General features: G+C 34.7%; 2 protein-coding genes across 2 annotated transcripts in view; one reads left to right on the top strand and one right to left on the bottom strand.

Annotated features, from left to right (window-relative positions):
* Nucleotides 1-25,637, top strand: part of Rergl (RERG like) — a 177,943-nt gene that overhangs the window by 48,327 nt on the left and 103,979 nt on the right. The window lies entirely within an intron of this gene.
* The window catches only part of LOC109117803 (phosphatidylinositol 4-phosphate 3-kinase C2 domain-containing subunit gamma-like), a 58,195-nt gene that overhangs the window by 20,768 nt on the left and 11,790 nt on the right, over nt 1-25,637 (bottom strand). Inside the window, exons 2-5 of the mRNA XM_019206351.1 lie at nt 17,406-18,153; nt 13,090-13,172; nt 8,866-9,023; nt 4,487-4,601 (exon numbers count right to left, since the gene is read on the bottom strand). Coding sequence (XP_019061896.1) covers nt 4,487-4,601; nt 8,866-9,023; nt 13,090-13,172; nt 17,406-18,074 — 1,025 coding nt within the window. The 5' untranslated portion in view covers nt 18,075-18,153. The remainder of the gene's footprint in view (nt 1-4,486; nt 4,602-8,865; nt 9,024-13,089; nt 13,173-17,405; nt 18,154-25,637) is intronic.

Genomic DNA, 25,637 nt, shown 5'->3' with positions numbered 1-25,637 from the left:
ATTTATTCTGATCCTGACTTGCTGGTTCCATCTTCTATACTTTATACTGCTGAAAGTTTTTAGAAAGCTTCCATGTGCCTACAATAAAAACAGTAATGTTTCTATGCTAATTTTTAAATTTACCTTCTGTTTATAACATCTTGGTAAAGAAGTTTCCGCAAAGAATATTGATATCTAAGGAGACTGTTTTTCATATATTTGAAGTACTTGGTAAATGTAGATGATTTCAAGGTGAAATAGGTCAGGAAATCACATCTTGGAGAAGGGTGACAGATAAATAAAATAAGTTCCTGGTTTTTGTAGATACATTTAATAGGGAGAAGCCGAGCAGGGATATCTGAGTGTATGTATGAGGGTGAGTGCGTGCGTGTGAGAGAGCAAGAGAGAGGATATTTTAATTGAAAGAAAAAACTTGTGATACTAAATTAAGATGACTGTTAAATGAGTTGCAAAAATAATATAGTTGATTTGTGAAAAAGGGAATTTTCATTTTCTAGGAATGTTATCTTTCATAATTTTACAGTATTTTATGAGCTATAAAAATCTGAATTACTTTGTTGATTAGATTCAATTTTATACATGTTCTGTTTTAGAAAACTGGGTAAATATTTTTCTTTTGGAGGGTTTAAATTATGTAGTATTGTGCTAATTTGTAACATGAACAGTGAACCCGTATCCTAAGCATCATTCAGAAGCCTTGAAATTGCAAATTTCTAGGCCACTCCAGAGTATTTTTTTATAAAAACAAGATCTTCAAATGGCTTGAATAACACACTAAAATTTGAGAGTACCGTGTTACTATATCAGTATACGCATACATTCATTTAGGTAGTCATGTTTATTTACATTTCTCCATTGTTCAGGATTTTATATAGTAATTTCCTAACTTTGGTAAAGAGGAGAATTCAATAAAATAACAAAGCATAACTCAGGAGGTACATACAATGTAGAGAAAGACAAATATACCATTAGCAAAGCTGTGAAAATAGCATCCTGACTGTGTTAGTAACTTTCTGATCACTGGAAGGTAAAAATCTGACATATACAACTTAAGGAAGAGTTTATTTGGCTCATAGTTTCAGAGGGTTCTGTCCATAATTGGCTGTGTCTAAGGTAGAAACATCATGGTGGAAAAGCTTGACTGAGAAAAGTTGTTTAACCTCCAGCAGCCAGGAAGCAGTGAGAAAAGGGACAACCTGAGGACAATATAGGCCCTTCGGGGTCACACCTCCAGAGTGACCCATCTCTTCTGCTGAGGCTTCATCTCCTAACAGCATGCTCACCTATGAAGTCATCAATGGAGTAATCCACTGTTAAGTACAGGGACCACATGATCCAACCACCAGGCCAAACCCCATCACTAAATGCATGAGACTTTGGGGGCACATTTTGGATAAAACCATAACATTCTTTCTCTGGTTCCCAAAAGGCTCCCGTCCATATCATTATGAAAAATGCATTTAGTCCATCTGTACGAGTCACCAAACTCTTAACGATTTCAGTATTGCTCAAAAGTTCCAAGTGCAAAGTCTTCTCTGAGTCAAGTTCATCTCTCAGCTTTGAATCCCCCTTTTTTGGATAAGGGGAGGCAAATTAGGATGAGGAAAAGAGTAAAGACATTGAAACTGATCAAGAAAAATATTTTTACATACCAATTCCCAATAATGTATATAATTGTTTTATATCACAGACATACATTAAGAAAATTTTAAAAATTAAAAAAGGTTAAACACTTCTAACTCACTATGGCACAGGGTGAACATTTACCACTCCAAAGGGAGGAATGGGGACACAGAAAGGAATCAAGACCAAAACCACCAGGGCAAACATTAATCCTGTAGATGCATGTCCAGCACTGTGTATCCTTTGCAGTTGAGTAAACATTTTTCACGTATGTCGTACTCAACAGGCTTTGAACTGGGCAACTCTGATTCCTGTCCCTTCACCCTCACTAACATGTGCAAAATTGTACATATTTTCACCCAGTGCTCCAGCACATAGAACTATCTGCTATGTCCTATATCCCACTGAAACACTTTTGAATAATGTTGTTTCTTATTTAGGAAGGGGATCAAGAGATGGAAGGAAAAGGGAGTGGAAGGAAAGGGAATGAAGAAAGGAATTAAGATGTGTCATGCAAATAACTCCCTACAAGGAATGTCAGCATTATGCACAGCAAGCATATACTAAAATCAACAACAAAATATTCAGGGCTATCCAGGTAGTTAAACCTCATCTGGATTCCAAGTTTTATGGATTCTTGGCTGTGTTACCTTGAACAAAGCCTCACATTTCCCGATCTCTAAAATAGAAATTATAATATTTATCGAACGTGTATATTATGAGACTTAGATGCTAGTACTTAATACACAGTTAGTACTTGATAAATGGCAATTGCTATTATTATTATCGCTGCAACCTTAGCTAGAAACTTCATGGGGAGATATCCAACTCTTTAATATATATTTTTAGACAAATTATGTAGCAGAAAATTAAAAATGGAATCTAAATGACTAACACATATAATCCTTTAGATAGTAAAAAGAGGAATTTTACTCTGCTTATTAAAATGCAGCATATTGATACATATAAGCTTTTACTCTTGATGAGAAATTCCTTATATACCCAAATTCTTCAGTTCCTATTAGGGAAGTAATGACTGTAATTAACCTATATTCATACTCAGCAAATTTCTGATCTTAATAAAGCCCAGTTAAATGAAATTATAATAGAATTAAATGATGATTAAAACATTTTAAAAAATATACATTATATTTCACAGAAATCATATAAAAACAAGAGTAAGACGATGATCTGTACATTTTTGATCAATTGAAATTAAGCTACTTATGGATGATTTATCAATTTAAAACTGCACTTAAACCAAGATCCACTGTAAAATCTCATCATATTATATTATTCTAAATTTCTATCTTTTTAATAATATTTAATATTTCTTTGTAGATGAAATTTCTTACTGCCTAAACTTAGTGTAAATATTTGACAATGTTTCTCCTTCTTTGGACCTATTATGTTGTCATCAACCAAAGTCCAGTTGGTAAACTGCACATCCAAAATATGAGTTGTAATGAATAATTAGTAGAAGATTAAATTTACTTAAATATTTTTCCCTTGATCTTCAAAACTTTATGTTGGGGGAAGGTAGCAACCTGGTCACTGAGTATGTTAATGGGCTCACCATACCCAGAAAAGGAAGAATATCTTTGGGCTGAGAGCAATAAAACCTCTGAGATTTCATATAAATATATATCATTTTTTTAATAACTGGTAATACAGGAAGAAAAAGAATATTTAAAGTCATGCACAGCTAACATTCCACAATAAGAAACTAGATTTGCTGGTTAAGATATCATTATATTCACCAAATTTCACACAAGGTATTTCGAAGCATATTGTGGGAAAATAATGACAATGACACTTGGAATCTCAAAAAAATATTTTTACTTCCAAGAGACTGTGGTCAATCTTTTTTTTTTTTGTACCAGGGATTGAACTTGGGTCCTTGTGCTTGCAAGACAGGCCACTGAACCCCTGAGCTAAATCCCCGGCCCAGTCTTTAGATAGTTGTAAAAGTACAACGAAGAAATATAAATGACAATTCAGTACAATGAACATTTTTTGAATTTAATATTTTACTCTTTAGAATATAACTATAAAATACCAGGCGAAGAATATTTATTTTCTTAAGGTGGATTTTATTTTCATGGCTTAATTCTCAGGAATTTCAGGCAAAAGCCTTATTGTGGCAAACTTAAAAATGAATTTTCTATCAATTTATATATTTGAAGTTGATACTCATGAGATCAGATTTTTTAAATTGTTTTATTGAATTGCTTCAAGAATTAAAATAGATGTTTTTACTATTCATCATTTTAAAAAGTATTAAAATGTTTTAAAACTTGTATGGTTTTTTAAAAATTAGCATTTAATTGGCATTCTAATATTATGTGAAACCAAAAAATTTACTTATTACAAAATAATTCATTTTCTAAACTGTGCTTTATCCTAGTAAATTTTACTACATGGTGAGTGACATGGTTTGCCTGTCCACAGTCATTTTAGAACTGAAATTGTCCTATCTCAGCAGCCACCTCAATCCTGAGTAAACTGAGATGATTAGGTGTCATCCTTGTCACAGGTCACTTAAATACTGCTTGCCGTAGGTGCATTTAGTACAAAGTAAAGCCAGGAAGCCTACCCAAATGATGGTCGAATTCCTCACAAAGGAAGTAGAGTGGATGGTATTATGTCACTTATAAAAATATAATATTGAGAGCTTGGGATGTAGCTCAATGGCAGGGCCTTTTTCTAGCATGGATCAGGCCCTGACTTTGATTTCCTGTGTTCTCCCACCTCCCCACAAGAGTAAGGGTCTATGTTTCTGTAAAGTCTGTTTAAAAAAAAAAAATCTTGCTACTTAACCCTGAATTCTAATGATCAAACATTACCTTAATAAGATACTTACATCTGCAGAAATTCTTCAGAACCACATACACCGAGAAGATGATCTTTGGGACAGAGGTGGTCACTCGTACATAAGTGTAGAATTTCTGCAATTAAGTCTTTGACAAGGTAATCAGCTAAAAACAAACATGAACAATAAACGGCTTATCAGATACTGGCTGGGAAACTTTCTAAGCACAAAGAATGATAAGTACACTGTGAAGTGTTGTAACCGTGGAGCTCCATCAAGGGGGATTAAAATGAGAGACACCACATAGATTAGTCTGGTTAGGGTTCAAGATAGTTCTGAAAAATGTCATTTGCAATTTGTTTTATTAGCTCCATTTCCATAAAATATAATAAAGCTAGGTATTGTGTTCCTCGTGTTCAAACCCTTTGTACATTGTATCTCTGCATAAAAGATAATCTGCTGCCATGATATTCAGACAAATTCTACAACAATGAACATTTAATTATCAATGTTCTTTCTGCTTCTAAGACCTGAAAATAATTGTAGATGTGACTCTTTTTCAGTTGGTGTACCCGGACGAGTTATTTCCCCTTTTAGATCCAGCTTCCTTAGATGTTTAAAGGTTTGTAAAAGCATGGCTTAGTTCCTTCAGGGATTTGATATGAGGGCAACATAAAAAATAGACAAATGTGGTCAGTGTATTAAAAGGTGTTATGTCCACACTTTGTGAGTGATCTTATGGTCTCAGTCAGTGGAAGCCAGTGCAACAGACTGGACTGATGATCAGCAGGCAACAAGAAAATTTGTGCAGCACCCTCCACGCGGTAATTGCCTCTGCCTTCAGTTTTCGCTATTGCCATGTGCTCATTTTTTCATGAATTCTTTAAATGACCGACGTTTTGTTTGGAGGGAAAGAATTTTGAGTAAAACTAGCTAAAAAAAAAAAAAGTGCTACAAGTAATAATGCTGCCACAAGAGAAAAGGCAGGGCATCATGCTGAATTTAAAATATCGGTCTTACAGTAGATCAAGATATCTCTAAATAAGGGGCTCGGGAAACACGTAGTAATGCTATCAGGGAATAATCATTGCAGAAATTCCTTGACATGACAGAGTATCTTAAACTTATTATGTCTTGGAAATAATGACTAAACTTGTATGAACTGAAGCTAGATGAAAATGTGACCACAGGCAAAATCACAACTATGAGGTCTTCAGCTAGCAAAGGAGAGGATTTCCAGAATATGATAGCAGATATACTTGAGTTGGTACTTAATGAATTATTTTGACTCTCCTATCTGTAGTACCCCTACATGGGACATTTCCTGTACTGTATGGGGCATGCATGAATTATTCCTTTGTTACAATTATTTTTCTGTCTTACATGAAATTCCTATTTCTCGTCTCCTGTGCTTTCGTTTCATAGGGATAAAGAGGTGGTATCCCTTTCTCCCCCACTGTAAATTTCATAATTGACACTCCTATAACAAAAGATAGGATGGCCTAAAAAAAACACGCATTTAAACATGATTTTATATGACACAAGAGCTTTCACAAATGAAGAACTGAAGAAAAGCCAAGAAAAACCATGCATATTTTTATGCTTAGATGAAGAATGGCAGCTAGGTGGAGGTGTGATGGGACAGAAAGTGTCTGACTTAACTAATAGACAATGTGGAGACACAGAGAGGCCTGACTGGGTTCTTCTTGTGACTTCCCATTCTCTTTGGGTTGGGACACGATCTCTTCTGAATTACGGTTCTAGATTTACTATCGGACAAAGTAGGTCTTAGAATTTCTTTATGGAACAGCTATACACAGAAAGAAGAGGAAGTTTAGAGCAATATTTCTAAGTTTTATGACTGGATTTGGGGAGTAAGCAGTTTACTGTGGGAGAGAAAAATACAGCTGGAGAAAGAAGGGTTGGAGAAATCCAGAAAATTTTGCTTCTGATGCCTTTCCAGTTTTGTCCTCCATGTCATGCTAAAGTTCTGTCCTTTGGAGGACTGTTTTCTAAACTCCAGCAGTTTCATACCTCCTACTATCTGTTCCATGGTGTTCTTTGGACGTTTGCTTATTACTTCAAATTCAGCTTGTCTCAGTATAGAATCACTGTCTTTTTACTTGAAGGCAACCATTAAATCCGTAGGTAAAATTTTCAACCACATTGTGAGCCAACAACCACTGGGGTTTCTTTTAAATAGACTCTTACACCTCTACTTTAATTTTGTTCACTAATACAATCTTTTTCCTGGTTTCTTGTAGTCTTGTCTTCCACTCTGAGTAGTCCTTGCTGTTAACCACATTGCCTACCATATTGAAAAGGCTAAGACTAACTTGAGTCTTTCATTATACTATTCTGAGCCTCACATCTAGTTTTTCACTCATCCTCTGTTCCTTCACATTCTTAGGATATATAATTTTTTCTACATTATTTTGTTAAATCTTATTCCATCTGCATTTTTTATTTCCACACTGGGTTCTAATACCATCAAACAACTCCTTTTTTATTGCATTTTGAATATCCTCTACTTTAAAGATCTTTTAAGTATCATCCACTTCTGTTTACCCTTCTCCCCCAAAATCTCTCCTTAACCATTCTACTTCTTTATAGTATTTTTTCTTTCACATTTTCTTTACCTCTAAACTTCCTTCAAGGAAAGACTTCTGCTAATGTGTCTCAATTACTCTTCAATTCTTGCAAGTTGATTTCTATTTCCAAACCTTTTCAGGTCACAAATGGCTTCCAATTAGAGTTCAAATGTGGGTCCTATAGAAGGTAGCTAAGAATAAAGACACTGGATCTTGTATAACTTCTGATTGAAAGTAAGGACTTTACAATCATTGAAATGATTGTTGAAGGTTATGAAACAGAGTTTCTTTTTTTTTTTAACAAACTTTTTTCCTCAAAGTATTCCATTTTGTAACTCTTGCAGAATTTTCTGTGAATGGAATCCTTCACCTGTGTCTTCTCTTTAGCAAGATTTCATTTTTTCTTACTTTCTAAAAACAGCTTCTGTCACTCAACTGAAGTCATTCTTAATACATCCTCCATACTTTTACTCTTTTGTGAACATTTGCAATACTGGTGTGGAGACTAAAGTGAAAACATTTGCAACATTACCTGAAATATCCTTATTTGACTAAAGCCACAAGTCCCCAAAATAAATCTGCCAGTGACTGCCTTCTGAGGGAATTTTCCAAAAATTCCAGGAAGGAGACAGACTGCCCATTCCATTAGCAATGAAAAATTCAGGGCAACCATTTATATTTCCTACTGAAACCCTAAAACTCCCGCTATTTGTCTATTGGTATAGAAACATTTATATTTGGATTTCAGTTAATCATTACTGAATGATTCCTGGTATACGCATACATCTGACTATACTCAGTTAATTCAGATACTTCCTCACCCTCAGTCTTTTCAGTTTTTCTGAAAATCATGCAAATACTACCTTGTATGTTTCATGAGTGTCTTTTGTCCTTCTCTGTATCAGCGACCTCCACTTCACTCCCTCTTCATTGTATTTAACATCTTTATCACTTTGCAAATCCAACACTAAATACAGTGGCCTAATCACTTTACTGAAACTTCTCATAAAAGTAAAAAATGACTCTGGCAGAAGAAATCTCCTCAGGAATTAGGATTTGGATCCAGAGAGAACTTCACTGTACTTACTCAGAACCTTGACTATGGTAAGAAAGTGTAAAGCATAAGAGATAATAATAAATAAAAGAAACAATTTATTGGATCACGTGTCAGGAAAGAAGTTTCCTGTTGTTATATAAAAACTCAATAATAATTAAATGTTTAAAGGAGTAATATTATTTTACAAGGTGGCAGGATATAACCATGCAATGAGATACCAAATTACTGTAAAGATATTCTAAAACTATAGAAAAGTAAAAATCATCCAATGTGTTTGATAAAATGTACATTTCTGAGATCTATCCCCAGAGACTCTTAGGTCTGCTAATTCTGATGGAGTGGGCTGCCCAGAGCTGGTAGAATTCTCACTGTGACAATAGAGATTTGTGTGAAAGTACCTCTTCTGTATGATAATTTATTCATAATGGAATAAAATAATTGTTCCTAATGGATAGGAATAGTCATTATCACACTTCATCTTTATCTAGAATCTCTTTGAAGTTTATTTTTTTAATATGTGGAAAAATTACTACACTTACTAGAAAGAATTTGTAGCAGGAATATAGAAAATTTTGTGGTTAGCTATGTAGAAAGAGTTACTGAAGTTCTCCCCGCTAGCAAACTTCAAATGTTAGCAACTGGTTCCCAACTGTTTTCCTTTGATTTCATTTTGGAGTAAAATAATATAGAACAGTGCCCCTTATGATTTCAGTCTCATGTCAAGGTTATGTATCAACATCATCTCCATAAAGATTTTTATATTTACTTAAATGTTTGCTTACCATGTGGTGTAAGATGAAGTAGTTGTCCTGAGTTATGAGTAAAAATACTGAGGTTGAACTTGCTATCAGCGAAGAGCTGGAATGGAAAGGCAGTAACGGGGCTCCATATCTTTCCAGAATTAGAATTAATGTCAGCTGCACGATAGGTCTCTTTTATTCTGAAAAGTATATGGTAAAAATGTTTAAGACAAGAGCTAGCTGCATTTTGAAAAGAGCCAATTTGAAAAATATCCATGACATAAATAAAAGAGAGTTTTGCAGTGTTTAGCTTCAAAAGATTTAAAACATGAAAACAACCAATTACTGATTTCAAGTACAGTCCATTTACTTAGGCCAGATTGGTAGAGATTATATTTAGACCAAGAACAAATGTAAAGGGTTGTTTTCTAGACTTTCTCAGAAGCACATCATTTGAAGTAGTTAAGAGTATATTTTCATAAACATAATGTTACCAGGCTCGGGGATGCTGGAGACTCTCTCCCTTTGGAGGTAAGTTTTAGTCTTTTGGTCCAGAACAAAGAATGGAGGGAAACAAGTTATAAATGGTGGCAAAGTCTTACAGTTATGAAAGTAGGGAAAAAAAAAAACAAGCTCTGTGGAGGGAATCTGGACTAAGTAAAAGTAGGAAAAAGGAGAAAAAATAATATACCCTACAGCGTGCATCGGCTACTGTGAAGACACCAAGCAAGAGCTTAATGGCTATAGTCCCTTTTTTATATCTCCCACGCTGGCGTCACATCCAGGCCATCCTATCAGAAACCTGCCTGAGTTCTCGCGAGAAGTTAACATGCGGGGCTTTCGAAATGGTTCTGTGCAGAAACCTCCTTTCCCAACAAGTTTTAGCCACACCCTGTCTTCCTGCCTCAATAAAACACAAGAATTCACCCTGAACATTATCACGTGTTTCATATCCTTTGCTTTTGATGCCTGAATCGCTCCTCAGATTTCTCTCATGGGTGTTGAGTTGCAAGCCACTCATTTTGATTTAGAAATACTGGTAAATAAATTCTTTGTTTGGGCTAGACTTATAAACACTACTCTTTGTTCTCTGTGTTTTAAGAGTTTTGTATTTTACACAAATAGCTAAGCGTAGAAGTCAAGAGTACATTCTGAATAATTACTTATTGAGTAAATGGGTCAAAAAATTGCAAAACAGTCTATCCTTGGAGCAGAAGCCTTGAGTATGAATCTTTTTGTTTGTTTGTTTTGAGACAGGGTCTCAGTATGTAGTTGAAACTGACCTGGAACTCACTATGTAGCCTAGGCTGGTGTCGAACACACAGCGATCTGCCTGCCTTAGCCTCCCGAGTGCTGGGATTACAGGCTTGTGCCACTGCAGCCGGCTTGAGTATGAATCTTTATGCTTTCACTTAGTAATGTTATTACCAGAGGCAAGTTATTTGACTAGTTTCTTTGTTTGCACAAAAGAGAGAATTACTATCTGCTTCAAATGTTTCTTGAGATGAGAAAAGGCATATAAAAGACATGTAGAATGTTAAGCAGTGTAAAGTATCATAATTATTATCTGTCGCTGTAGCTTGATCCCTGTAGACTCATGTTTTGTGCAGAGATGTAGAATATTTGCAAGTAGATATTTAAAATTATTTTGAAGATGAAAAAGGAATCTTGAGTTCTTTTAGCATTAATTATGCTGACATCTAAATTTTCCCTAACTTGAAAATTACACTTTCTGTATCGGAACATTGCCTCCTTAGCACCCACTTTATTCTACTCCTGCAGTGCTAGGGTAGTGCCAGCCCTTGAAGTTGCTACACTCTTTAGATTGCAAGGAAACCTCCCATCTACGAAGAGCTGGACGAGTGGATCTGACATCCATCACCTTTTGTTCTGGACCCCATCCCCGTAGTTTCTGATTCAGGATATCTGTGGTGACCCCCAACGTGTCTTTATTATAGTTTCTCAATTGATCTGCTGCTACTGCTGCTCTGACGCTGTACTTCGAAAACCACTGCTAGGACAAAGGTATGGGTCACTCTCCCTTGTTACACCCTACCTCAGAAGTGTAGAAGGCAGTCTTGGGTAGAGAAGGACGTGCTTTGTGACTTAGCATTCGCCATACGATACGATGCTATTCAATGCATACACGATTTCAGCTTTTACCCTGCTGGGGATTAAATTTTAATATGCAAATTTGTGACTCCTAAACCTATGCTGACATCTGATATAGATCAGGAATTCCTTCCATGTGCTGTGGCATCTCACTATATTTTGTACTAGAATGTTGCATAGTTCTTGAAAGATGCAACTTTGAAGTATGTCACAGCAAGAAACCAGACCCTATTAGTTAGAAAAGCCCTTTAACAGAGGTATAACAGAGATGCTAATAACCACGGAAGTATGTTTACTGAAATATTATACAAATACATGCAGTTCGAAATATAAATCTACTTTGTTATGACATTTTGAAAGTTTTGGAGAAAGTCATGTGAAACATGGCTTTCAAATTCAGTTTGGTCTTCATTTGCATCTGGAGCAAACCCCACAAGGGTGAAAGCTGAAAGCCGGCGTGGTGGCACATGCCTGTAATCCCAGCACTGTGGAGGCTGAGGCAGGAGGATCGCTGAGAGTTCAAGCTCTCATATATGCGTTGGACAGCATCTTATCATATGGCGAATGCTAATTCATAGAACTCCTCTGTCTCCAGCCACGACTGCCTTTACGTTTTTGTGGCGGGGTGTAACAAAGGAGAGTGGTCCATTTCTTTGTCCTGAGCAGTGCTTCTCCAACTAAGAAGTGCTGAGTATACCATGGGTCCTCAAAATATTTACTGTGCAAGTAGTTTATATGTAAAATGGTGGTGCTGATATACATTTAATCACCTTATGGATGAATAGTTTTTCAACAAAAATTTACTGAAAATCAGGGAAAGTGCATGTGAATATAATCTGCAGCCCCTTTTCCTACTTCAAAGTTTCTGTTTGGTTGGTTTAGTGCTCATGGTTATTTAAAAAGAAACCACTGAGAAAAGATACACTTAAGAGTTGGCAAATGCACCACAATCTAATAACAAAGCATCACATAAGATATTTTCATGTCCCTATTGCACCTATGATGTTTCACTTAGGAATATAAAATTATGTTTTGTAAAACAAAGTTGCTGGAGGAGCTCATAAGCAGAATTAGTGGGGTTATACCAAGGACTGATATCTCACAGCATCAAGAGAGCTATTTTTTATGCCTAACAGGTAAAAATTACTACAGTCAAGTGGCAAATTTCTAGCAATGCTTGTCATTTTATTACAGTGAGCAGGTTATCCCTAAAAGAGTTGATATTGATAACGTTGAAGATCCTAATTTAGAAATCCAAAGTACCATTTAAAATTTTCTTCTGTAAACTTCAGCAGGATATTAAAGATTGAATGTTTTATGGATTTGAGATGATTTGCTTTGTATTTTTGTGCACTTGTCTTCCTTCTTCAAATCGTAGTTACAAGTTTGAAGGAAGGACCTTGCTTTTTTGTCTGGTTGTTTGTTTTAAGCCTTGATATCATATCTCTCATTAACAAAGGAGTTATTAGACACAGAAATAGCCTAAATGCTAGTTTTCTCAAATTTTTCCAAATGATCATTTAGTAAGTTAAGGCACACACACACACACACACACACACACACACACACACGTATATATATTCAGAATAATGACCATAAATGGTTAAAAGCCAAGAGGACAAAATGTAAATGCATTAAATTTTCAAAACTTTTACATATAGAAATAGAACAGATGACATTATGTAAATTTTAATTGCTAATAAGAAATTATTATTTTAGAAAGCATCTCCTTTTACATCATAGATTTATGTTTAGGTGAGCAAAAAGATCAGTTTTTTTTTTGAGTCCTCTAGTAATGAAGTTTGATTTTTAATGGGTGCTCATGTAATTTAATACTCTGACAAACCATTAAAGATAAGGTTTAGCTAGTAAGAAGGAGGCATTCACAAAATTCTAAATAGAATGTCCTAGGTGAAAGGATAATCTGTATTAAATTGGGACTGAGCCTGAAAAGTCAGATACAGTATTAAATGAAAAATTAATTCACTGCCATTCAAATTACCAACAAGCAACAAGGGGAGCTTTGAAATTATGAAACATTCAACTTTAATCAAATTTTAAGAGAAAAATATCTACTTGACTATAAATATCAAGAACAATCACAGAAATTGATTTAAACTAACTCTGAGCTTTAATGAAATAGCAATAACTCACTTTTTCACTTTGTCACAAAAGGAGGCCAGGGTCATGTTACTGCCTTGCAATACTTCCGCAATCTGAATGGAACAACCTCTTGGCTTAAAATAAAAATGGCTAAATTAATATGGTTCACTGTAGAGAAAAGATTATACAATTCTACAATGTTCATACTGTTTTGAAAGATTTTGTGATTTATGATTCAAATAATATACGTGAAAAAATGCATATAACTTAAGTAGAAAGCTTGCATTTGAGGAATTCATGCAACTGTGTAACCAACAGTACAATGAAAGTATAAAACATGTGTCACTTTAGAAAATTTCCCCCATATTTCCTTCTAGTCAATTTGCAACCTATTTGGTGATGTATTTAGACTTCTGTCACCATAGCTTAAGGGTATACCTCCTTTTGGTTTGGCTTTTGTCACATACATAACATATATTTTTTTTTTCCAGAGTTTACTGATATTGTCACATATATGAGTACTTTAACATTTTTATTAAGGGTTGGCAGCATTCTCAGTTGTTTCTAATCCATGATTTGTTTAGACATGTTCCTATTGATGGACATTTTGACTATTTTCAGCTTTGGGATGTTGTAAAGACGATGATTAATTTTTATAAGTACTATGTGGACGTTTGCTTCATTTTTTGGAAGTTATGCATAAATAGTTCAGTCAGAAGTCAATAAATGTTTGGTATTAAAAGAATACTTTTTAGCATTTTGAAGCTGCGTTATTAGGTGCATATGGATTTAAATTTATTATTTCTGTTTGATTACTCTTTTTATCATTACAAAATGACACTTTTTTCTTTAATAATACTGTATTTTGAACTGCACTTTTCCTGATATTTATTACAACACAAGTTTTCTTTTTCTAGTTGAATGCTAAATCCTTTTGTTTCTTTTGGTTTCAGTTTATGTTTTTGTTTCTTAGGAGGATTTTTTTTTTTAACCTAGTCACTTTCTGTTTCTGATTTGGAAAGTTTAGTGTATTTATAGTTATTTTTATGGCAGTTGTTGGATTTCAGACTGCCATATTTATATTTGATTCTACTTATCTTTTTAATTCTATTCTATTTTTTTCCTGATTTTTTTAGTTTATTTGAGTTTTTCCTATTTAGTTCTGCTAGATCCCCTCAGATGTCATTTTCCTTGTACCTGAAACATTTACTTTGGTACTGATTTTTTGTGTGGATGTCAGTTAACTTTTTAAAAATCACTCTTTATATGTCTTTATTTCATTTTCAGTTTTGAAACATATATTCATAAGATATAAAAGTATCCTTTATGATTTTTAACATATTCCTTATTAAGGTCCTTAAAAGTTGTAAAAACAATTTTCTACTAGAAAGGTACAGGGGGACAATTCTGATAAAATATTCAAGTGAAACAGTGACTTATGGTACTGAAGATAATTTTAATATCCATACAAATCCCAAATGTCAGATTCAAAAATATTTTACTAGATTTCTTAAAGGGCAATGATTAAAATATAAATTACTGCTGTACAGTGAATAATAGTGAACATTTGGACAGCAAAGTGAACAAAATATTGATTACTTTTCATGTACATATTTTTCCCTGTAAGATTAAATTTCTAACTCTTTTACTATACTCTCAATTGTGTCAAGAAACTACACATAATCTCACAGTGGGGTCAGGGTAGTTATAAAAACTACCTCAAGGAACAAACACTACTGGCAGTGTTTGTTATTTCCTATTTTGTAACCACAATTACAGTTACACTTCCAAAAGGTAAGACAGGTGTTAGTCAAACCACAGACAAGTCCTCCTTGACTGGCAATCTAAGGAACACTTATCAAACATAATGGATGTCCCTTTTGAAATTACGTATTTTACTCGTAGTTTTTATTTAAAAGGTGAATGTTGGAAAATTAATTTTTTTTCCTGCTCTTTCCAAAGTCTTTCCAAAGTAAAAAGTCAAGCTTAGTTCTTCTTTAAGAGAACTTTAAAAAGTCATTCTATTGTGTCTTTTTTCCATTGTTTCTGATGAGTTTTTACTCAGATTATAATCCAATATTTGAAGCCTTTTCCTCTAGACTGACTTCTTTTAAGATTTTTCTTGATCAAAATTTTTAGATGTTTGAGTATAACGTGTCTACATGTGGTTGACTTTGTATTGATATTTTCAACCAAATTAGAGAAAAGTTCTGCCCATTGTTTCTACAAATTAAATTTCCCCCATCTTTGTTTTCTGCTAGCATCTCAATTGTCCATATGTTGTGCTCCTTGCCTCTTCACTCTGAATCCCTGCTCATTTTTATAAATTCTTTGACTTTTCTCTTCACCATGAATAGTTTATACTGCTTTGCTTTTGAGTTTACTCCTTTCATCCCGCCATTCCCCATGAAATGTGTTGCTCGGCAGACCCAGTGACTTTTTCTTTACAGATGTTCCTTTCAGTATCTGAATAGGCATTTGTTTTTCTTTATTTTTCTATAGCTTGTATAGTCTTGTTGAGATCTCATTGACTATCCACTCTAAACATCTTTTGACATCGTGTATACATAGCTCTGACTTTAAAGTCTCTATCTTTTAATTCTAAAAACTAGCTTAGCTCAGAAATTCTCCTGCCTGGGTTATTTTCTTGATTGTGGACTAAATTCTCTTCTCCTTTACATAGCTATGCATTTGTTGTTATATATTGAATACTATAGATGGCACACTGTGAATTTTGGTGTTTTAAAAAAATAAAGTGTTGACTTTTTCTTCAGCAGAGTGCTAACATCCTCTTAGTCTTGTCATCCTTGTTTAAATATTTTTTTGAGTCACATCTGTTTTGGTTGGTGTAGTATTCAACTTAGAGAATGACTTTTGCTCCTCAGTTTTGATTTTGTGTAATTTCATTTTGAACGCCAGCAGCAGTCTGCTCGGTCTCTTTTCTAGTTTTGCCATAACCCCAAGGTTGACAATATCTATCCAGCTTCGCAAGCACATCCCATTACTTGGCAGGAGGGTGCAGTAAATTCCTTGTAGACTTCAGAACCCCTCGCAATACATAGCTCCCTCTTCTGATCTGTAAGCTACAGCTGGTTTTATAGCCTGCAACGAACTGTAGCTCGGACACTACTGTTCATATCACCTTGTCCAGAAGCAGGAAACCTCCTTCAGGCAGAAACCAGGATAGGCACAGGTTTCACTTTTCTTGAGGAGCAATGTCTCACACTGCCTGTTGTTCATTGCCTGAGATCAGCTGCTTCATATTTTTGTCTGACTTTATACTTAGCAGTAGGGAAGTTTAGTACTGGATATACTGTCATAAGAATTAGTTATTTCTCTGATTTGACTTTTAATTCAGATCATTTGAGGTGCTGTTCCATTGCAAGCCCTTTGGGTAGAATTCGGTGTTTCTTCTGCTGTGCACTAGCCCTGTCTGTAGTTTTCTGGTGTTGACATTATTTACAAGCTAATTGGAATTGTAAGCCATTCATGAACTCATATTATCAGGTCTTCTTTGCATCTTTTTTGCCTAGCTTACAACAATATATTTCAAAGATTAGGTAGATAGTTGTTGACTCCTTTTGGCATCCTCTGAAATTGCAGTTGCAATAACATTTCTTCTTTTCTACCATTTACTTCTCCTTTTTAAACAGTATAAGCAGAGGCATCTTCAACTATTGTACTGGAAATTCTGTGGTTACTGAAATGACTGGAAAACTTCTGATGTAGCCATTAGGATGACTTGCACAGTATTGCTAGATTTTCTTCTCTTGGAATGAACTCAGTCGAAATTGCCTGCTAATAATACAACTGAGAAGTCTCTGGGTAAAAGGTCATCTTTCCCCCTACCTTTAATGGTAATGGCATTTTAGGTCATCACAGTGTGACTGAAATAGAAATAGAAATATATGTGTGAGGGCTGGGGCTTTAGCTCAGCTGTTTGATGGCCTGCCTTGCAAGCGCAAAGACCTGAGTTCAATCCCCGGTACCAAAAAAAAAAAAGAAAGAAAGAAATATATGTGTGTGTGTGTGTGTGTGTGTTTATATATGTGCTTAACACAGTAAGAATAGAAAATATTATCAGCTAAACTTCAAACTATCCTTTTTATTCAATAAAATATAAGTACTGTAACATTTTACTTAGTTTGATGAAACTGGACTTTATAAATCATAGCTTTAAAAATATGCCTTTTTTCTCAGAAATAACCATTAATACAATAATATGGAATTTGAAAATAAATGAAAAATTTTAAAATAATTTTAATGGATTTCTCAATCTAGTTACTTTCATTGGCAATGAATCCAATAAATGATTGAATGATTCTTTCAGATTTATGTTTGAATATGAATTAATCATTTTCACATACCTCTATGTTTCCTGCCCATGTACTTTCCCATGTTCTGGGCAAAAAAGAATTTTTAAAGAGCACTGGAGAAGGATCTACAGTGTTGATATTTTTACTTTTATTCTCATCTTTTGGCATGAAGTCAATTGAGAAGGATGAATATACATGAGAGATATTTTCAAATCCTATACTGTAGTTATGATTTTCATTTCTCAATTCTCTTTGTGAATTAATTTCATCTGCATCAGTGCATGATGGATGTACAGTACTGAATCTGGCACCATCAGAGCCCTGGTATTTTCTTACGGAGTTTTCCCAAGAGCTTTGTTTATTTATCACTTTTGGTTTTGGTCCCACAGAAAGATTAAAACCAATAGCTGCAGTTTTCCCACATTGATTCCAAGAGACTTCTGGGCGTTTAGAAGGAAATTCATTCACGGATATTTGGTGTGTTCCAGCCAATGAATGTCTTTTTGAGTCCCAGTTTAGTTCACTGGGCACATAAAAGGTGTTTTCTTCAGTATTACTCTGATGAAGTGGAATTTTATTACTGATTTCATTTACGAGCTGATCAAAACCCAGACTGACTTGGCTAGAACGAGATTGATTTACAGAGTGAAAATCTCGGTGTTCATACTGTTCTTCATGTGGTTGCTTGGGATTTGGATCTGACTGCCAACTGTACGCCATTCTTCATTTTATGGAACTGAGAGGGTTGACTTGGCTACAAATATCTCCTTGGTTGTAGCATAAAAGGATAGAACTTTTCCTAGAAAAACGACATAAAAGGAAACAAAAAATTTTTAGCAATAAAAGAGCTTGCAAGAAAGAAATATCCTGAATATATATATATATGTACATATATTTGTGTATTTTGAAGTTTTTTCTTTAGCAAATACAATAATTTCTTGAATACCATAAAACTACATACAGTCTCATAATGTTACAAATCTGAGGGAGAATACTGACTTTGGAAGAACTCATGGAAACTTCTGTGATAGAAAAATAAGACCTTTGCAATTATGATGAGTGGTTCATAAATTTATCCAAATTTCATATTCCTCTTTGAACTTCCCTTTCCACCAAATGTCCACTTGCCTGTGACACTAGTAATCCTTTTGCAGTTCTTCATCTGTTAACATATTCTCACGAGAATGTCTGTCTTAGTAAAGCAGAAGTCTTCTCAATTAACAACTACCCCAGCAATAGACATAGTATAAACTCTCTTTTCCCCTCTATACCCAATCATCTCAAAATGGTTGGCCAAATACCTTTCTCCCCAAAAGACTTTAAATAATTGCAAAGTCTTTTATTTACATCGTTAGAACTATTTCCACTAAGGTTGTCAAAGAGATATTTGTCATTAAATTCAAGTGATATTTTCAGTCTTTTAAAAAATGTATTGCTTTAAAGTGTTGGATTCTTTTCATGGAATTTCTTACTTTAAAGTTTCTTGATTTTTTAGGTTGAGTCTTTAGGGTATTGCATTTTCTAAATTTCTCTTTGTTCTTTCTCAAACAGCCTTTTGCTTATTATTTATTTTCTACATGATCCCTGTCAGAGTTTATTTTCTTCTAAGTTATTCTCACACCTTCTGTGGTTTAAATTACCATCTATTTGTTAATTATTCCAACGTAGGTCACTTTTATTACATAGTAACTACAACCACTTATTTTTTCAAGTGAAAATTAAATTTTTTCAACTGAAAGTTGAAAATTTAAATCATAATTCACCCAAGGACCTGCTCCTATACCACTGTTCCCTGTAGGAGAAAATGGTCCAACCTTTCACTCAGTTACTCCAATTAGTAGTAACCAAGATTTCTTGGTAGTCTTTAGATCCTTCCTCACCTTTGTCATGCTATATCCATGAATCCTGCAGTCTGCTTAGGGTGTATCACGGAAATACACACCCGGCCTCTGTCCTCCCCTACCAGTGCCCAATCCTAGTTTAAATCTTTCATCTTATTTGAAATTTTGGGCTGTTTCTGGAACTACTTCTATATTTTTTGCAGTCCTTTTTTTTTCTTTTTACTATACTACTCATTTTCACACTATAATGTTATACGTAAGACACAACCAGATATATTTTCTAGTTCTGGCTTTTCAGTGGTTCTGCAGTGTCTTAGGATAGCATTTATAATTCTCAGGTGACTTAGCAGTTCCTCAATGACCACACTCTCTCTGCTTGGTGTGTGCCACTTAGCCTCATTCTTTGCAGAATCTCCTGGCCTTCTTCTGGCTCCTCAGAAAGACTTACTCTTTCCTACTGGCCAGCATATGCCCAGAGTCTTATCCTGGATGTTCATCTTACTTCTTACTCGATAATTCTTTCCCACTATTTGAGATTTATTGGGAATTTTACTTCTTCAAAGAAGCTTCTTTGCAATGCCCACACTAGGTCAGAATTGTTCTCTGAGATATTGTCTAACTTTATACTTCTCATTGCTGCTAATCATCACACTTGTAATTACATATGTAATATTTTTCCACTAGATCATCATACAATTTTTTTCTCACTTATATCTCAGTACTTACTAGTCCTTTTAATTTAGAGTAGATGCTCATTTGTATTTGTTAAATATTTCAACGATTATATAATTGAACTATGAGAAAATGAAATTAAAAAAGGATATTTTGACCATGACTATAAAGTACAAATCTCTGTCAATCTTTTTTTTGCAATGAAAATTAATTTTATTATATTGGCATCCATGCTTTTAAAAAAAATTCATTTATGGATTAAATTAATTAGATTTATTATTATTATTATCATCATTTTATGGTACTGGGAATTGGATTCGAGGCCTTCACATTCAGCTAAATTTCCAGCCTATTTTAGAATTCAGAGAGAAAGTATTGCTAAAGCATTACGTTGATCAGGCTGGGCTCAAACCTGAAATTATCCTGCCTCAGCCTTTTATTAGAGTGCTGGGATAACAGGCAGATGCCACCATACCTGGCTGGGTTTATTATAAATATTTAGTTGAGAAATTTAACTGAATCAGGAAAAGTTTTAAAGAGATGCATGTAAAAAGTGACAATGTTTTCTCATATTTTTTCCTTTCCCTTCTTTCCTTTCCCCTACCTCTCCCAATTTCCCTTGCCCTTCCCCTTTGGACCTTTTCTAACTATTTCACATTATCTCTTTATGTTTTGATCTTTGCTCTTTCAGTTTCTCACACTAGAGAAACTGGTATTTACACACCAATAAACTTAATGAATAAAAAATGTGACAGAATGAAGGATTAACAAGAAGAGTGAAAGAGTGAAACAAAATATTATTGGAAACTATCCTAATAATCAAGAGACATATATTATTATTATTATTAGTAGTAGTAGTAGTATTATTTTTGGCACCAGGGATAGAACTTGAGGCCTTACGCTTGCAAGGCAGGTGGTAGAACTACTGAGCTAAATCCCTGGCCCTATATTATTATATAGCACAAATTGCATTTTCAGGAACTGTTTTTTTTTTTTTTTAATCTCTTCAGTTGGAATGGAAATTGTGTTTCCTTAAAACAAATTATTTTTCTTCATTTATCTCTCTTGTAACTCAGAACTTTTAAGCATGACTGACTTTAATTTAACAACCAGTCTATATCCTATTCTGATCTTCCTTAGTCTGACCTGTCCCTCTTTGTTACGATGGTAAATGTAGCTACTGGAAAAGTTTCACCTCTTTTGATGGCCTCTAAATCTTGATTTTTGTGGGTTTAATATTTTTTACTTTTTCAGAGCCACAAGGGACATTTTAAAATAAGGACTGAGTAATCCAATGCTGATAAGCTGGCTCACCTGTATTGTTAATAATAGTAATGACAATGCCTAAGTTTTGAGACCCTACTCTGTGCTAATACTCTGTATACACACACAAATTTACGTGTGTCATTCCTCGCTTCAACCTGATGTGATCCATAATATTATGTTACTAAACATAATATCACTGTTACTAAACAAATGAAAAATGAGGTGCAAAAAGATGACCCCACTTATCTAAGATGTCACAGTTTGTATTTCACAGATTTATCCTAAGTGGAGATTTTTAAAAAACACAAAGATGAACATGCCACATCAGTTTGTTATCCAGTGCATGTCTGGATTTAGGAATTCAGCAAAACATGGACTCGCCAAAACTATCTCTACAGCATCCAGTTAAAAATGTAAAATTTTATTAATATAATAGTGTCTTTTCTAGCAGTTCTTATTCAAATTCAAAATGAGTTTGGAACCTATATAAAAAAAAACTCATTACAAAGTGAAGGAGAGTAAGAAATAATTTTATATTGAAAATGTAATAAAAATGGCTCAGGATTTAGCTCAATGGCACCATTCCTGCCTTGCAAGCACCCAGTCCTGAGTTCAGTGCCTAGTACCAAAACAAACAAAATTTTTAAAATTGTGAAAATGTAATAAAAACAAAACCTGTTCCACAAACCATTTTTAATATTAAATTGGATGATTTTCAAGGCATTTTTTTGCAATTTAAAATTGCCACTTAACTGTGAGAATCTAGAAGCTGGAATATATTTTAGTTTATAAACAAAAATATTACTTACGGCCATGTAGTAAATAGTTTTACTCTGCATTATGAAGGAATGTATTAAACAATTAAGTCATATACCTTTGTTCTGAAGCAGAAACACATATGTGGTTTAGTAGCAATTATGTCATAATCCAAAGGGCATGGGCTATCAGTCTCCCGTCTAAAACTCTGCAGAGCTATAGAAAACATGTGCGGTAGACAGAATTATTGCCAAGTATTTTCACGTTTTAATCTCTGGGTGCTGAATTTTAAAAGCTACATGGCAAGGGGAATTTAAGGTTACTGGTAGAATTTTCTAATCATTTGATCTTAAAAAATAGACAAGTTTTTTGGCTGAGCTAATGTATGGTTAGATAAGCAGCAAAAATGACCGAATAGATGGAGTGTTCCAAAAATACTGGACGTTTAAATTTTAGAAATGCATACAGTGAGAAACACATTGCCATTCAACTCCCTCACAATTCTTCCACTCACTTTGCAGACACTTATTCCATGTTCTTGTCACTTTTCTGAAACATTTCTGGAAGTCCTCTTTTACGAGTGTCCTTAGCAGGTGGACTAAACAAATACAGTGCCGGCCGCTGTCGAGTGCCACTCAGGGAAAGGCAGGCTCGGAAAACACTGTAGGAGCGTGTTCTCATCCATCTTAGTCACTGGATCTGACAATGATCAACTACTGGGTCTTCTCTCTCAAATCAGAATGATTGTGCAAGGTAGATGTTTTAAATCAATTCAGACATCAAAGCAGTTACGACAGCGCCCTCAGAGACTCACAGCAGAGGACCTCCGGACCTGCTTCAGAGGCAGTGTGGTAGCACAGGCCTGTAATCGCAGCGCCACGAGTTTGAGACCTGTCTGGGCTACACAGTGAGTTCAAGGCCAGCCTGAACCGCACAAGGAGACTCCCACAAGCCAACCAACCCAGTAAGTAAACGAACACAAAAGCAAATAGAAAGTGGCAAGAGTGATGGGAAAAGTGTGTTGGAAATGAGGGGGAGTCTTTTGAGGGAGATTTATGTGCCTTTTATTGTAATACATTTTTTAAAATGTGAACTTTGCAGCATGTTTTTTTTTTTTTTTTTTTTTTTTTTTTTTTTTGTGCGTGTGTTTCTTGTGATGAGAGAGGAACTGGTACAACTTTTCCTTGATTTGAGAATACAATAAGATCTTGTGCCAGAGACTGTGAGCAGCCTCCAGATTCTGGACCAGGCAAGGAAGCAGATTTCCCCCTAGGGCCTTCAGAAGCGCCTGCAGCCCTTGTCACAGCTTGTGTTTAGCACGGTGACATCCATGTCTGAGTTCTGACTGACAATAGTATAACATAATACATTTATGTTGCATTTAAGGTTGTGCTAATTTGTTATAGCAACAATAAAAAAATGACCACAGTAAATTAGAGGTTGTTTCCTAATTTGATTCATTGGACAGTCAGGCAGTAGAAATTATTACAAGAACTGCAAACACACACACACACACACACACACACACAGCCTCTGTTCTTTGCTGGAAAATTCACATACACTTAGAACATTACTAAATGTGTGTCCTCAGTGCACCACAGTTGCTGATATTCTTCAATTTAACATGCTGGAGATCAGGTGTTTTTGTTTTTCAGCTTTGAGTTTACTGGTACATTTTAGGGATACAGTACAGTTACATTCATTGTTGGGATCTTGTACCTCTAATGACAAGTCTTGATTCTCATTTTTTCCCCTTGTCCCTGCCCTCCCTTCACCCCCTCCTCCCCTCCCCATCTACAAACACTTTATTTCCATCTTTTCATTATCTCACATTTTTTTCTTTTCCCTTATTACCCTTCCCCTACCCATCCAACCTTCCCTACACCTTTAGCTCCTTTCTTCCCATTTCTAAATGTCAGTAATCTTATTAGGATCTTATGTATTATTGCAGATTATTCACACCAGGGAAAGTATTCGGTATTTACACATGTTGGAGATCAGTTTTTATTGAGGTTTAGTTACTTACATGACCTCAAAGACAAAGTACAGATAGAAGCAGGCATCTATCAGGGAAAAGGGCAGTCTTTGGCAGCTGCTACTACTTTTGAATTTATAAAGATATAAATATTATCTAAGTAGATCCAGTGTTTAGAATAGGAATACAAATGTTTTCTTTATGAAAGAACAAAGAATAAAAAGAGCCTTTCTAAAAATATCTCTTCTTGGGCCAAAAAGCTCTGGCTACATTACTATGTAAGTATATCTGCATGACAGAGATAAAAAGAGGGTGATAGGAACAAATTATGGACTTAAAAATATTGACATTTAATTCTGATATATTTTAGGCATAAAAATTTGCCAGTTTTTAGTATTTATATAAATGTCATGGATTTAAAGATTGTGCTGATGTAGGACATGTCAAGGACCAATCAAGCTGGACCATCTGCATTTTCAGTATAATAAAAGGAAAATTTGTATCTATGGCAACTAACTTAGTTTCTGAGAAGAATATGAGGTGCAAGACTGATTTGAAATTCCTAAGTCTCCTCCTCTGTTGAACTAAGTATCTAGATCCACAACACAGACAAGAGCACCCAGAAGTTTAGCCAGCCACAGCTTCAGTCTTCCTCAGACTTTATAATTTAATTATTTATAGCACCACTTCTTCTTTTCTAGTTTGGAATTGAATGCTAAGATCAACATTTTCCTATTTTGGGGGGCTCTGATATTATTTTTATCTAAGTGACGATAAAGGTTCTTGAAAAAAATAATTTTCAAGTATTCCCTATCCATTGTCACTTTACAGGAATAATGGACATTTTCACCTTCATGTTTTATCAGATAAACACCTCCTCTTAGACTGCTCAAAGTTCCTTGGAACTGCACAATTTGAAGATATTATTTATTTTCATGTTTGAGAGATCCTGACTTGAATAAATCCATTCATTTAATCACATACCTACTTACTAATTTTTACATGTATCTATTCAGTAGCTATTTTATGTATATTATGTCAAGCACTTGCAAAGCACTGGGAATATAAAGTAGATAAACAATAATATGAGATTAAGTTTTTGCCTTTAGGCAGTTCATAGACACAGATTTAAAATTCAGTACAATATGCAAGTTATGTGTTAGCTGACACAAGCTTCATTTTGCTTGGGGGAATTTCATACAGTATACACTGTTAAGCTTCTTTTACCTAAGCAAAAGAAGTAAAATTCATTAAGACTTTTTTGGCAGTATATATATCGGGTATGTTTCTGTTCAGAGCGTACAATATTTCAGAGATAATCTTGTTCATGTCATGCAAACCTCATTTCAAGAATGATTTTTGTCTCCTAAGTGGTGTTAATTTCCCACCCCAAAAATGCTAGGGCTGCATAAATATAACCTCCTATGCAGCTAGGGCTGCATAAATATAACCTCCTAAATATATTGGTTGGGATGAACCAATAATGTTTCACGTATTTTCAGGTGGCTCTGTCTGGCAGAGAATTCCAGGACAATGAGAACTTTTAAATGACAAGGAGCGTCTGAGGCCAGTTTTGTCTACTGCTACCAAAATGTAGGCCTGTTCCCCAATTTGTGTCTGTTACCAGCTATTCTCTTTAATAATAGATGAATGAAGTAGAGGACTATTTTCAGTAATTTACTCAGTACTCAGAGAAATCTTTTATATTAAAGCCAAAAGCAAAGGATTAGGACAAGAAATTGCAATTTATCAAGATAAAAAGGTTTCAGGACC

Source organism: Fukomys damarensis, unplaced genomic scaffold (genome assembly GCF_012274545.1).
Source record: "Fukomys damarensis isolate Sample0158 unplaced genomic scaffold, DMR_v1.0_HiC HiC_scaffold_19, whole genome shotgun sequence".
Lineage (NCBI taxonomy): Eukaryota > Metazoa > Chordata > Mammalia > Rodentia > Bathyergidae > Fukomys > Fukomys damarensis.
The sequence above is the reverse complement of the archived record's forward strand: the minus strand, read 5'-3'. Positions and strand labels throughout refer to the sequence as shown.